Consider the following 15600-nt stretch of genomic DNA (forward strand, 5'->3'; position numbering starts at 1 on the left):
AGGCCAAACAGCTTCTTCACAGTGGGTATTGCAATTATTTAGAGTGTGTTTTGGACAATTTTTTTGGAGATAACTTGAGGTGTGCTTCTACTTTTCACTGTTGCTGTTTAAGTAGAGAAATGGAATTCTGTGCTTTGATGCATGTTAGACATCCTACTAGACATTTTATTAAGAAAATATTTACAAAGTAAATCTTATGCCTACTTGGGGATACCCCCCCCCCCCCCCCCCCCCACCCCCCCCCCCCCCCCGCCTTGGGGTTCTTTTTTGTGCTAGTTTAGCAATATTTTCCGTGGTATCAATATGTTTGTTTGTTTCTGTTTACCTGATTTTGTGCGCCCTTTTGCAGTAAAACTGATGATGCTTTCCTAAAGGGGGAGCTCAGAGCTCTGGTCCAAGCAACTGCAGTGCTAAAGCCTCTGTGGAAACCCGAATTCCAGCCCTGAGAAGGGCAGGATGGAGGCTGGCTCCAATTTGTAGAGGATGCTGCGATCCTTCTTCTGCAGTGGAACCCGTGAAAGACACCTGTGAGCTTCACAGATGTGCTGAGGATGCTGGCAGGAAAAATGGAAGGTACGTGCAGGGTCTGTTCTGTGTAAGTGCATTGCCAAGGTAACTTCAGTGAGAAGGTATCCAAGCGTTGGATTTCCAGTTGTTATTGGTCTCTGTGTACTGCAGAATGGTTTCTTTTGGGTCAAGTATCCTGGTGTACATTAGAAAAAGCAGAAAATATGGTTTGCTTAGAGGAACCTTGCGTTGCTTTTTCGTTGGGATAATTTGTCAGTGAGTTGTATGATATTGGGCAGAACTTAATCTGGCATCCTATTTTCTCAACTGGGATGAGACAGGTGGGGGTTTTTTATGTCAAGTCAACTGATTTTTTTTAAGAGATTTTTGATTGTTCATTTCGTATGTGTGGGCCAGGCTTGTGGTTCTGCTACAAAAAAGTATTTTTGTGTGTATATTGTGCTCTGCTCATAGAGGAATACAGGGCTGGGAGATAATTTAATTTGAATTTTAATAGTCAGATGTCGAAATGGTCATCCATCTCAACCACGAAGAGTGTAAGCTGTTTCATACTATATTAAGGCATTTCAAAACGCATGCCTCTACGGCTCGCCAGCTGCACAAGCACCAAGCAGTGTCTCTTTCTCTGTACCTGCACGAAGCCTTGCAGCTGAGTGTGTGACCGGCTCCTGAGTATGGCTGGAGCCGTGGGAGGGAGGGGAGGCTCTGGCTGCTGGATGAGCACTGCCATACCTCTGTGCTCCCAACCCCAGGCACTTGCCTGGGACCGGCCAGGAGTTGTCTTGTGGGAGGGAGGAAGCTGCTCAGTGCATTGGGCATAGGGATGCAAGGGAGCATCCCTAAACCAAGTGCAGATGTGCAGCTTCCCCCCCAACAGGGACCACTTGGGATTTTTCCTGGGGGTTGGACCTTTGCCCCTGTATTTGGCCCATTTCCTCCCGTTTATTTGTCAGGTGTGCCTGTTTCAAGTGGTACTGAAAGTGTGGGCCACCAAAGAATTAAGTGCCTGTCCTTTAACTCGGATATTTATAGGTCGTAAACGATGCATTTGAAATTCTGTCTATGCTGAAGTAAATAATTTAAAAGAAAGTCCTGTTGGTGTTGACAGAGCAGAGATTTTATGTTTTGAATAATTTAAAAGAAAGTCCTGTCGGTGTTGACAGAGCAGAGATTTTATGTTTTGTTTCCCTCCCCTGAAGGAGGTCCCATTCCTGTTCTTGTCCTGCTCTGGTTCTCTGACTTTTCTTGTCTGGGTGCAGGGATTCCCTGTTGGCCCCTGCACCAGCAGAGCTGGACACTGCTCTGTTCCCCAAAGCCTTACAAATTTGGCATAAGGACTGGGGAAAGGTAAAGAGAGGAGATGGGATGTCTGCACAGCTGAGATTTGAACCCCAGGTGGGACTTGACTGACTTGATCATCTCCCCCCTCCCCATACCCATCAAAAAATGGTGATTTGAAACCTTTAGAAATACAAAAATGATAACTGCTCTTTGTGCCCTCTCCGGGTATCAGTTCAATTATTGCCTAACTAAATAATACAGGTATGTGTGTAGAGGTTCTTGTTAATGTGCCTTTAATTATCTGTGTTTATGTAATTATTATTTGCAATAGGAACTTCAATTTCCTGTTCCTATAGCTATAGCAACTTTACCACTTGGCACCCATTTTTGTGAATTAGGGGCAACTTTTGCTGTTTACTTTTTATAGACCACAAAGAGATGTTTTTCCAAAGCTATAGATAATATGACAAAGGGAATTGCGAGAAAGCAAAAGGGAATCGACAATAAAGCATAGGTAGAACATTTGCAGCATAAAGCATGGATTGTATTTATCAGTATGTGCACGTTTGTGCTTGATCTGCCTTTCAATCTTTTAGGTGAAGCTAACTGAGATAAAATTTGAGTAGTCCTTATTTTTGTTTCCAGAATTAATTAGGAAGCTTCCATACTTAATATGCATGTACATTCCCTCTGCGTATTTTAAATGAACTGAAATCTGGCCTTTTTAGTTTGTAGTTAAACATTTCAAAGAATGGTAACGTTTTATATTTTCGGCAGCATCTACAGCGGTCTTTTTGTCTTCTACAAAATCTGCATAAAAATCACTATATAGTGTTTCTATAATCTTACTGAAGTAACATGCATTCTTCAGTTGAAGCATTTCCATTATGTAGCCCTATTATTGTGTACTTTTTGAATGTATGATTAATACATCTTTTCAATTTTATTGGTTCTTATTTATCTTATGCATTGTAGTATGTATTTTATTTTTGCAAAACTTTAAGCTAAACTTTGAAGGTAGCTTTTTTCCTCTTTGCCATATTTGCCATAAGGCTTTTGCATGCAACGTACAGATTAAAACTCAAATACCTTCGAAGTTAAACTAATCAGCAGGTAAAATAAGATAGAAATCTTTACTGGAAAGAAGTGACTTGCCTAGGATGAACAAGAAGCTACATTTTGGCAAACAGCTCTTCTGTACTATCATATGATCTTTGTGCATGTATTTTTAGAAGAAAAATGGGTAGGGTTGATGTCATCAAAGAATTGCCTGTACACTCTTAACTCATCTTCATCAGCTTAATTACTCTGGGATGTTACGGACCCTTGAGTTGCAGTACTGGTTGAACAGCCTTGGGAACTGGCTTCTGCTTTTGATCAGCGTTGTTCTCTATTATGGAACAGGGGTGTAGAAATAACCATTTCACAGTGGTTTTTGTCATATGTTTTCATCAGCTTTGATGATATTCAATCTGGAAAAGAGAAGGCTCCAGGGAGACCTTATACCAACCTTCCAGTACCTAAACGGGTCCTACAGGAGAGATGGGGTGGGACTCTTCATCAGGGAGTGGAGCAATGGGACGTGGGGTAATGGTTTTAAACTGAAAGTGGGGTGATTTAGATTGGACGTTAGGAAGAAATTCTTTACTGTGAGGGTGGTGAGACACTGGAACAGGTTGCCCAGAGGAGTTGTGGATGCCCCATCCCTGGAGGTGTTCAAAACCAGGCTGGATGGGACATTGAGCAACCTGGTCTAATGGGAGGTGTCCCTGCCCATGGCAGGGGGGTTGGAACTTGATGATCTTTAAGGTCCCTTCCAACCCAGACCATTATATAATTCTATGTATATGTGTTACTTTCCCCTCTTCTGTGCAATGCATAGTGCATGTTGTGTCCAACGTTTTTCTCTAAGCTCCATGGGAAGTGGCTGGTTGGTGGCCTTCATCCACATGCTACCCATGGACACTGGCATGCTGGGAAGCAGAGCTGTGTCCCCAGCAGGGTTTGGGGTAACCTATCTGGGGGAAAACCCTTGAGGTGTTGCTCAAGATGAAAACCATCCCTATGGCTGTTTAACCCTGGTGTGTGTGTGGTCCTAAGCAGTGTCTCTCCTCTTCTAACCTGTGCCCACCTTAGATGCTGACTTTAAATGGCTTCAGCATTACAGAAGCAAATTTCTGTCTCCTGGAAACAGTTGTTAGAACAGGTTTTAGGAATTTCATTTTTGTGCTACATTAACTAATAACATTCTCAAAATGGAGGACTGAACCGTGTTGGTGCTCTGAGAACTTGACAGGTTGCTGGGCCATTTCCAGGGAGCTTAGAGAAGGAGGATGCTGTTGCTGCTGCTACGCTGTACCGGCTGTTGAGCCCAATGAGGATCTTCCTTCAGTTCTGCTCTAACAAGAACCATCCTTCTTATTTAATAAGATGATGGCTGCCATATGGCTTTCTTTTTTCCCCTCTTCCCTTTTAATTTTGCACATGCATTGATGTAGTAAAAGCATCAGGAATACCATTTTCTATACTATTGTAACACTGAAATTAGGTAAGTTTCTAGTTGTTTTTAGGGCCAGTTTACTCACAGTTTAATGAATTAAGAAAATGTTAATGTTTGTAAACTATACTCCCAGAGATCCTGAAGATTCTTGCATTTATGGCGTTATTTTGATGTTTGGATTTCCACCCCACCCCCCAACTTGGTTTTGCAAAATAGAACTATGCTTTTTTAACATATGACATATAATCTTATTTTAAAAGAATTTTCAGTGGAGAAGTGTTTTTTATACTGTAAGCTTTGTTGCACTTCTTTGTTAATCATTATGGTTTGATTATTTTGTTTGACGTGACTCATTTTTCCAAGGACATTTATTGCAGCAATTACACACGTACAACAGGAAGCTGAGAAGGAAGTGCAACATCAGATCACAGAAGACTTTCGGCTGCTTTTACAGCTGATTTTTATGTTTTGTGGTGTTTAAGTTAATGATTTCTTGCTGTGCATGTTCTGTTTCACATGCACAGTGTATATGGTGTCTGCTTTATCACTGAGAATGTTTTTGTTTGTTTTTTTAAAACCCAAATGTGTCAACATTATCTTTGGGTTTGTAATTGGACACACAGTTGTACTTAATTGCTTTCAAGTGCTGCTGCTTTTGTTGATCTACAAAGTGACCTGTAATAACCATATAGAATAGTTACAATTATCAAGAGGTAATGCAGCTCATCTGGTACATACTGTGGTCTTGTTACTGACACATGTTGCCTTCTGCAGTAATTTTGCATTCTTCTTTCTGCTGCCTTTTGAGAAAGCCTTAGAGAGGAGCTGCATATTGAGCAGTTCAGCTACTTTCTACCTGCCAGGAAAAGCTCAGTTTTAGTTTTGGGGTAATATTTATAGTCCCTCGGTAGGTCATTGTTCCTCTTTGTATGAAAACATTACTGAAAGTATCAGTGAAGGCAATCCAGATGAACTCAAGTTCTGGCTTCGTAGACCATGGATGATGTGCTACTGCCGCCTTTGGGACCGTGCTTTCCTCCCTGTGTGTAGGCTCATCTGTGTGGTACTGTGTCCTGCTGGACCCAGCCTGGATGTTCTTAGAAACTTGTGGCTCAAACAGTGTGGTGCATGGGGTGGTGTTGGAGGACTACAGAGGGTCGGTGAGAGGCCACATGGGCAGAGGACAAGGGGCTGCCCAGTGCTGTTGAAGCAGAGGGCTCTTAAGTGTGGCTCTCCTGCTTTGGGAAACAAAAGATCATTTTTTATTTTACTCGTCAGCTCTGATAAACCCTCTTCAGGTGAAGGCTGAGTAATGGCTGTGTTTGAGGGCAGAGGGGTGAAAAATACAAAAGGCATGTGCTTGAAGCCCGAATGATCTTTTACACAAAATGTTTAGATTATCCATGTGCCCGTCAGTGTGGGTACGCTTCTGCAGAAAACACACTAGTTGGATTGCTGTTAGTGGCTGTACAAGAGGTTACCAGGAGGATAAATTTTGTCATCTTATCCCTGAAGAGCAGAAGTTGTGTGTCTTCCAAGTGAACGGGCAGATGGTGGTCTGAAACCTTGGTTTGGAAGGTGTAGAGATAACGCTGTGCCTCTGCCCTTTTGAAGAGCACTTGAGCGCAGGGAAAGAAGTGAGAAGATGGTGCTGAGCTCTTGGATGTCACCACAACTGGTTCAGTCCCCCTTTGCAAAGACCCATCTCTCTCCCTTGTGGACCTTCTGTCTGCCAACATGGTGAAGTTGGTTCGGCTGTGGGGCTGATACTGCATGGGAGGAAATATGTGGCATTGTGGTAGAGCAGTTGGGGAGCCACTTGAGGAATATTGAACATCCCTTTTCCTCTCTCCAAAACCGAGCGGCTTTCTTCTCCCTCTCTTCCTTCTCCTCCAATACTTCCCTTCCTTCTCCTCAAAAAAGGTGTGTGAAAAGAAAGACCAGGTGCTCCCATCTTGGGAATGCATTTTCCTTTCCAAAGCCTTCTGAAAAAGGTGGATGTGTAGCATTAGGCTATGTTATCATGTAATCTCAAAAATCATATATAAACAAAGGTATTACTGTTTTTTCAACCAAACAAAACTCAACCTTGAACGCAGCTAATGAGATAATTATCTCACTTGGTTATCATTATTTGCCTAGCTGTCCTCGTTAAGGCAGTTATGCGTATGTTCCAGATGAGAAAATGTATTTTAATTTGGTTTTACTGTTGCTGTGTGCTAATACAAAAAAAAGCCAACCTAATTCAGTTTCTTAGCATGTATCTGTTCTATGGAAATAGCCTCGAATTAATAACTTAATGTTTCGTGTACAAGATGAGATTGCAAGCCCCGTATTCTCAAACTGGTATGTTGTGGAACAGCTAGTCATAAGAAAGACAAATAAGTATTAGATTACAGAATTTTTCTACATTAAAAATAGGACCATATGTGCCTTTGAATAATTCCGGATGAAAGCCTGCTGATTTATAATTCATTGTTTTGGATTTAATTTCTTCAGAACTATTTATTTTTTTTGTTTGTTTATTTATATTTAACAGGCCAATGCATAGGTGTATTACACTCAGAAAAAAAAATACAGGAATGTGGTTGGCTAAATGTAGAAATCTAGACTTTTCACCTGTCTAGAATAACCCCTCCCACCCACAACATCTTGGTCATCAGGGATGTGTCAGGTTTAAATTAGTTGTATAGACCTTTGTGTGTATTACCATTACGTAGTCCCTAAGTGATCACATTTGACAGTATGACTATTTTTTTTAATGTACATTTTTAAGAAGCATATTCAAATGCTTATCAAGAGCGTTCCCAGAGTGAATGTGAAAGCTTTCAAATAAAAAGGTAAATATTTGAGAAAGTTACAAACCTCTGAAAACAATATTATAATAAAAGTTGTTTTGTAACCTTGGCTCTGGCTGCCAACACTAGTGCACCCTGCAACTGCTTTTGAAAGAAACATACTCTGAGAGCTTGCCAGCTTATTCTCTTTAATGATTCCCTTTTAAAAAAAAAAGAAATAAAAAATGGAGTACTTCGTGTTCATCAAGTAATTTTAAGACTCTTTTGTTACAAAAGGAACCTTAGAAATAAGCATAAACTTGTTTTGTGTTGTCAAAAGCAGTGGTTAAATACCACCTCTCACTAATTGCAGCTGCAGTTTCCTGGTAAGGTGAGAAAAATGCTATTTAGGTTATAGTTAATGAAGCCTTAATTGTTCCTGTACCTGAGGAGCTTGGGACTCTCTTGCTTCAGGAGTGGCTTGTAGTAATCCTCCAGTGCTCTTACCCTCCTGCCCTGGATCAGTCTCAATCCCCACAGGGAATGCCCGAATAATCTTTTATGTCCTTACTGGTGCTTGTTTGCTTATTCTTTATCATAAAGCACTAGGATATCCCAAGATAATTTGGGATGATCATTGCAGTTCTTGCTATACATGTCTGTGGTTTTTCTTGTCTGTTTCCTTTTCATGTCTACTTGTTTGTTTTTGTTTTTTTTTTATTTACTACTTCCTCACACAGTTTTAACAGTAGTTTATAAGTCAGTATCGCAGGAAACAATAACCATACCCCTGTCAATGGCTTCTTTATTTTTAATTTCACTCAGATCATCACATGGGGTCCATGCGTGACCTATTAATGACACAGATGATGGGCTTGGCGTCAGAAGTGCTTGTTCTAAATTGCTTTTTCATTTTTATGCTTCTTTTTTTTTTTTTTTCTGCTGCCACAGTCAAATTTCTGGAGTTTAAGAGAAGCTACGTACTGTATTTACTTCATGGCAGAGGAAGGTATAGGATTTAGTCTTGGCCATGACAATTACAAAGTTAGAATATCTGGAAAACTCATTTTCATGGCTGAGAACTTTATCCTTCTTTTACTACTTCTTGGGGCTAAAAATATTGTTTATTGATTATTCAGGAGTCATGTGAAGTATGAAATAGAACTTTCAGAGCCTTGTGGCTTTTAAGCCTTCATAAGCTTGCCCCAGTGACTTTCAGCTGGTTGTTAAGAGCTTCTTCATATGCTTTGGTGAGGTATTAGCTATTCGTGTCTGCAAAATGTGGGTTTTCTTTATGCAGTGTTAGAAAACGGGGTTCTCTGATATATCCATTTTACAATAAATGTAAGTTTGAATAAAATGAATGTGAGTATTTTTTGAAAATCAAATCAATTTCGACCAATGTTATAAGGATATGGGATGTAAGAGAGAAATCATCTTGGTTTCTCAAGGAGAATCATATTTTATATCATCTTTGTGGAAAAGTGCAACTTGAGTAAAATAGTTTCTGGAGTACAGAACCTACTGTACAGTGCTATTTCTGAAATACCGCTAGGAAGGAGGCCAGGATTAGAAGGAGAGCAAAATTTAGCAGTATGGAGGACTGGGATTGCTAACGGTAAGCATTTTCTCATGCTTGTGACTGTAGCATTTTTATGCAGCAGTCTTTTAAAATGGTCCAAGAAGGGGTAACGTGATATGCCTTTTGGGCTCAAGCACTTCTGTGGTCATCCTCATGTGTGACTTAGACTTCTTTTGGTTCAAATTCTATATTCTAAAGGGTTTTGTCACTTTTCTAATAAACCTTTGCCCTGGCCCTTTAACATCTTAGATGAGAACAGCCCTGTGCAGCTGGATATTCCTGTTGACTGGCTTGTTTCTCACTTGGTGTGTAAGTTTAAACATGTTCACAAGCTCTTGCGCGTAAGGTGGAGGGCATTTCCTTGCCGTTGTTTTGGGAAACCAAGGAGTGAATTAGCTTTTGCAATATCAGGCTTGTCTGCATGGTCGCTATTGTTAGAAACCCCTCAGAAATGCTGCCTGCCAAATCAAATCCTACTTACCATTCAATTTATTTTAAAATTAAAGGTGACCTATTTAGTGAGCAGTTAACCTGGGAAACTTGCCTTGACATGTAAGGATGGTTAACGTGTACAGTGTGCTGTTCTTTGCCTGCATTTTTTTATTTTATTTTATTTTTAAACAGTTGATTTAACAGTGGTGAGGCACCATCTGGCATGTTTTTTAAGCTCTGTGATCATTCCTCTGCATCAGGGTTTCAGGAAGACACTGTCACCACACCCACCAGCAGCTCCTCCTTCTCTGGGGACTCCTTTTCCTCGCATTTCCTATGGTGCCTGTGGGATTCGGCCGCCCAGCAGCATTTGTTTGCCTTGTTCTACAAGGTGACAGGGTTTTGCTCAAGAGTCGGCAGCCCTTGAGCAAAACCGCTGCAACCTGTCAAAATCTGGCAGCATGTGCCCTTGCAAGGGAGGGGGGATGATGTGCACAGAGGATCCTGGAGTGAATTTTGATAGAAACTGCGTTTTGGGGCAGAAACGCATAGATCGCTCGGTTGTGTCTGCGCCAATTTTCTGTGCAGAGCATAAGGAAGATGTCTGTGGGGTGGGTGCATAGACAGCTTAATAAGTGGCTGAACCAGTTCACTTTCAGTCTTTCTACAGGAATTGCCTATGGGTAGAAATCGGGCATGAAGAGCACAAGCCCATGTGGAAGTAATTTGCTGGAGCTAGGAGGAATTAAAATCTGTGAAAAAGGAAAGGGATGCTCTAAAGGGAGATGCAGCTGCCTCCCACAGAGTACCCTTCCACATAAACAAGCTGTGCTCCTTCAGGTGGACGTGGACTAGCAGAATGCAAAACACAGCATTATACCTCTAGATAAACGCTTAAACGCTGAATACACTCCATTAATCCATGTACAACTGAAGACTTGTGGAGGAGAGGATGCATTAGGAGCTATTACCAGGCACCCTCAATGCATTCTTAAAGAGATGGCAGAGATTACTTATATTTACTCTAAAAAGTAAAAATTAGTTGAAGAAATACCAGATATTGTTACAAATATGATGATCTGTGCTGTCCCCCCCTACAAAGCAAAAGTTCTTAAGTAAGTATGGATTTTTTTGCTATGTAGTAATTTTTCTGCTATGCAAATAATGTGTAGTCTCACTTCTTTAGAGTCTGGGTTGCCACAGGCGATTGCAGTAACCAAAATGTGTTGAAAGAAAAGGTGATGCATTGCATAAAAATCCGGAGTATTGTTGAATGACAAAACTTTGTGATACAGTTAATTTCTTCATACATAAGTTCCTCTGGGTTACTCAGAAAACATGGTACGGCTTTTGGCACAGATATGTTCATAAATGGATAATATTCTGTCTGAAAGGCACCTTTTGATTACTTTGCTCTTTCTATATGGGTGTGTTTGAAATTTTTAGTTTGAGAACTCTGAAGAGGAAAATGGTAGGCATGTTGATGCACCAGAGCAAAATTGCCAACAAGAGGAGCTGTAACTTTAAAAATTACCTGTAGGCAGGTGTTCTCAGGTTAAAATCCTTAAAATATATATCAATATATAGAAGTGTTTCAGGCTTTTGTTTCCCTAACTGGATTAGACGGTGTTTACTCCAGTTTTTTTTGGTGGTTAATCTGATTACTTTAGTAGTCCAAATAAAATCTTGAGTAAGGAGACAGACCACTGGGGGACAAGAGTGCAATTCTGCAATTAAGTTTTCTTGATATTTTCAGTAGACAAATATAAGCCTCTAATCTGTGTAACCTTGCTAGTTTCATGAACTGTGATACCAGTATTAGATGCGACTACATACTTTCTTCAAATGTCTAAGTGGTTATTCAGTTTTTCTCTATTTTCTAAATGGATTAACCAGATGTATCTATTGAAATCCTGAATTTCTGATGCCTCATTGTCTTGAGGCACAAAAGTGTGTCTCATTCACTCAGACTGTGTTTTTGTAAATGACACTTGACAAGCCAGCAGGTGGGAATTTAGAAACTGATAAATGTTGGCATCTTCAGTCAGTGATCAAACTCTGCCACACTTGTGCTCTCAAAGGGTTTTAGTGTTCTGAGGGTTTTCTTTCCCTCCCCTTACATCTGTTCACATAGAGCTCATTCTTTGCTTGTTAGGTGATTTGCAGATGTGTGGGGATATTTTTGTGTTTGTTTCTTTACAACCAGGGAGCTAACAAAAGCTGTTGGAATTAGTGTGTATTTGCACATTGCTTACGTTTCTTGTCTAGGTGGTTTTGCTTTGCATCAATGTAGGTGTTAATTTGCAATTCGGCAAGAATGGTGAGAAATCTAGCATTTAACACCTTTCCCATGTTTTTGACAGCATTCCTGCAGTACCTGTTCAGCACATTCAAATGTGCTCCTTTCGCTGGATATCTCAGAAGGCCAGCAAAACGGGGAACCTTCCTAATACTGAAAGAGTTTTCCCTCCTCTTTCCCATTCTTTTTTCTTTTCCATTTCATACATGTATGCTCATATAAATGCCCCCAGCTCAGTAACTTTTTGTACAGCTCAGGCAGAAACTGTTACAATAGAGGCTGTGTTTTCCAAATGTCAGAACTGACATTCTTGCTAGTGGTTGAGTACCCTCTCTGCAACATGTCTCAACCTCCTTTTTTTTTTAAATTTTTTTTTTGTTTTTTTTTTAATTACAGACCTTTTAGTGCATAAATTCTCCAGTATTTTAACTTCCAAAATTACTTTCACCCAAGTCTGGTCACCTCAGTCTCCTTGATTTGCCTGTGGGCTTCTTGTTTGGAATGCCCACAATTTCTAGCAACATGGAGTGCATGAACATTTTTGTTTTAGTGCTGGATGAGCCTGGTTTGTTTTTGGTTGGTTTTTTTTTAATCTCCCTTTCCCCAGGCTATCAGAATTTTCTATTCTAAAGAAAGGATAAAATTTAGACTCTGCAGCTAACAGTGCCCTATTAATCTCCTGAAATTCACAATCCCCAAGTGAAAACAAAATTCTCCAAAATAATTGCTTTAAAATGAAAATAGCATTTTCAGTAGCATAGATGAGGTGTGTCCTTATAATTACAGGAAGCAGGATGATCAATGTGCGTCAAAGCCAGTTTATTACTGGCTCTTATCATGTCTTCAAGGTCTACTGGCACCTAAATTTTTCACCAGTGTAGGTTCCTCTTACTTGTTTCATCTTGCTAGGAAACCTGAATTATGGCCAGACGCCAGTCTTCAGTTAGTTTCCTAGAGCTAACATGGACTTGAGGCACGCAGTGTCTTAATTATATTTGTTAGCAAAAAGCAATAATTACTTCTCTAGTCTGTCCGTAGAGTAGACTGGGTTCGCATTCTTCAAAAAGGTGGTATATTTCCGTCTGCTCCCAACTTAAACTATCAGACATTGCAACGACCAATTTCTTACCCTGTTCTCTATATCAGGCTTTGTCATGAGGACTGTCCACCAACATAAAGTTATCACAACAGTTTTTACCGAAGTTCTTTCCACATGTGCCACAAAAGCACAGCAGGCCAGATCCACTCTCCTGGATGGGGTTCTGTTGATTAACATCAGCTGAATTTCCGGCCCAGCATGTCTAGTGCTCTCAATTCCCAAACATAGCTGCACTGGCTCTGTGAGACATCGAGAGGACATTTTTATTGGAGGAAAGTTTGTTGTATCAGCTGTGTGTTACAGAAAATCTATTTTTCCTGGGCTATTTGTTACAGATTTTTTTTTTTTATTTTGACTTTGGCTAGCTATCAGATGCTGCTATTTAAACAAACAAGTTTCTTCCCCGAGTTTTTTCTCAAGATGTTCTGCAGTGAAGTACCTCTGTCTGAGACAAAATGGGTGACACATATGTATTTAATAAGTGACATCAGGATTAGTTCAAACACATTGATAAATCAGGTATTGAATTGTGACTTCAAAATAGAATCTAGTGGAAGTAAAACAGTGGGGGGCATCTTAAAATAGAAAATTTCTATTTCAGAACACTTATCTTTCATCCCAGATGCTTGTTCCCCTTCAAGACAAATCCATACCACCAGCATGTGTGCTACCCATGTCTGTTACTCAAGGGCAAGCCTCAAAACGTATGATCTGCTGTATATAAGGTAGAAGCCTTTGTGTACAGATATTCCAGAAAAACGGTGTGTTTCCATTTCTGGATTATTTTTTTTTTCTTCCCCCTGCCCTTTCCCATTAGTTTTGACCCAGCATTTTGGAGCATCTGCTGACAAGGGTATGTCAAAAGACTGTAGAGTGGATCTTCTATTCTTGCATTTTGGCTGGCGGTGTATTTTGGCCTGCTGGTATATTACATTTGTAATCCTATACCACGCATGCCCTCCTAGAATAGATCATAGAATCACTGAAAAATGTAGGTTGGAACCTCTGGAGGTCATCTGGTCCAACCCCCCTCAGCCCCGGCAGTGCTAGCTTCAGAGATGGATCATGTTACTTGGGGTCTTGTTCCAGTTGAGTTTTGAATATCTCCAATGATGGGAAGGCTACAACTCTGGGCACAAAGGAAAAAAAACAACCAAACAACAAACTCATTGAGAGCGGTTAAGAGGTTGCTGAGTCGGAGTTTCCCTTGTTTCAACTTGTGACGGTTGCCTCCTGCATTCCCTTTCCCTGTGCACCTCTAAAAAGGGTTTGGCATCGTCTTCTCTATAACTCCTGCCCCCCAAGGTAGTGAAGAGTTCTTGCAGTCTCTGCTCATATATCCTGTGCTGCAGTGTCTTTACCATCTTAATGGCCCTTCACTGAGGCACCTCCTCAGTGGTCAATCTCCACTATACTAGGGGACCCCAAACTGGACATGTGTCTAGCTGCCATCCAGGAGGGAATAATAATTTCTGCCAACCTGTTGGCTGCGCTTTTTGTCATACAGCCCAGTGCGTGGTCAGCCTTGGTTGCTGCAAGAGTGCCTTGCTGACCTGTGTTAAGTTTGTCCACCTGGATCCTCAGCTCCTTTCTGCTGGTCACCCCAGCTGGCACTGCTGCATGGAGCATTTGTCTTTGCTGAATACTGTGAGACTTCTGTCAAGTCACTCTTCCAGTTTGTCCTCATGCTGGGGAGCGGCAGCCCTATGCCCCGCCATTTCAGTCCTCCCCCAGTTTGGTGTCATCCATAAATGGGATGAGGATGTGTCCGTCCCATCGACCAGGTGAAGCAGTATTGACCTTGGTACTGACACAGGAGGGTCACCACTTGAAATCAAACGCCAGTTGGATCATTAGACCAGAACCATCAGACCACAACCACTGCATTTTAGGTTTGGTGACACAACTAGTTTTTCACCCAACTTCTAAAAATGATCATCTATTTTTCTTCTCTTGCCATTTCAGAAATGCAAATTTAATAAGCAGGTTAGTGGAAAGCTGTACAGGGGAAGAAGAGTTGTTTGTATTTTATACTTCTAAAAATGCAGCATTTCTTTTAAGAAGGAATCGGGAGTTGTTTGTGAAAAGGACAGAGTCCAGCAGATGAAGGTTTGTTTGTTTGTTCAATTTCTTAACCAGTCTATATTTATCTTGAAAGTGGTACATTTAAAGTGATTTGAACTTGAAAGTAATTAAAGGGAGAATTGTCATTGTTTCGAGTTGGTTTTTTTTGGAACGAATTTACATTGTTTGAGCTTTATTGCACTAGTTGCGTGTGGAGGACCTTTACAGGAAAAGCTATTGGGGAAGAGTGGTTTTAAGGGAAATACATGACAGTAAAACCACAAAGCGTCAGGAAGGTTAAGCGTATTGGAACTAATTTTAAATGATTTTTGCTTTAAAATCCCTGCCTTATGTTTCAAATATACACACAGAGCTGTGCATAATTCAGGTAAATCTTGCCATCATGCCTAAGTACATTCATTTTGCTAACCTCACTAGGTCCATTATTACTTACACGTTTTCCTTTTTTTGTTTGATTTGGACTTGGAAAAGTTTGCACAATAACAAAGGTGTATTTGAATGCCTTTTAGCTAAGCCAAGCAGCTTTGATCATCAAAAGATAGACAAGTATGTTGACTTTGCAAGCGAACAAGCATTTGATAGATGAATTAAATGGATCTTTGGAAAATCTCTTCTATGAAGCATCTTGATGAATGAACATTAATTTTCATTATGCCACATCTGACTTGTATTATCACATTTAATGGTCAGACCATCACGTGCAAAAGAAAATTTGGTGGCAGACATCAGAACTAGTGTTCTGGAAATAAGTAAAACTTTGAAAATTTACATAAGAATTTTTTTGTCCTAAGTGTTGGTACAATTTGTGTAAAGGTTATAATGAAACTGTGTATCACTTTCTCTCCAAATAATTGTTTAGTTTGATTTGGTTTTGTTGGTTGTTTTTTTAAATCCTAAGAATTCTTGCAATGAATTTGGAAAAAATACCATTCCAGGTACAAATTTACACGCTGTGCATGGTAGTAGAGATACTGACTTGTCACATATAAAGGAGGCTGGAGATGCATTGACGTTTTA

General features: G+C 40.3%; 1 protein-coding gene across 1 annotated transcript in view; it reads left to right on the top strand.

Annotated features, from left to right (window-relative positions):
* The first annotated feature begins 551 nt into the window (after positions 1-551).
* The window catches only part of EML4 (echinoderm microtubule associated protein like 4), a 152005-nt gene continuing 136956 nt past the window's right edge, over positions 552-15600 (top strand). The window contains exon 1 of the mRNA XM_014950936.1: positions 552-573. Within this exon, the coding sequence (XP_014806422.1) occupies positions 552-573 (22 nt within the window). The remainder of the gene's footprint in view (positions 574-15600) is intronic.

This window comes from Calidris pugnax, unplaced genomic scaffold (assembly GCF_001431845.1).
Source record: "Calidris pugnax isolate Ruff unplaced genomic scaffold, ASM143184v1 scaffold24, whole genome shotgun sequence".
NCBI classification, from domain to species: Eukaryota; Metazoa; Chordata; class Aves; order Charadriiformes; family Scolopacidae; genus Calidris; species Calidris pugnax.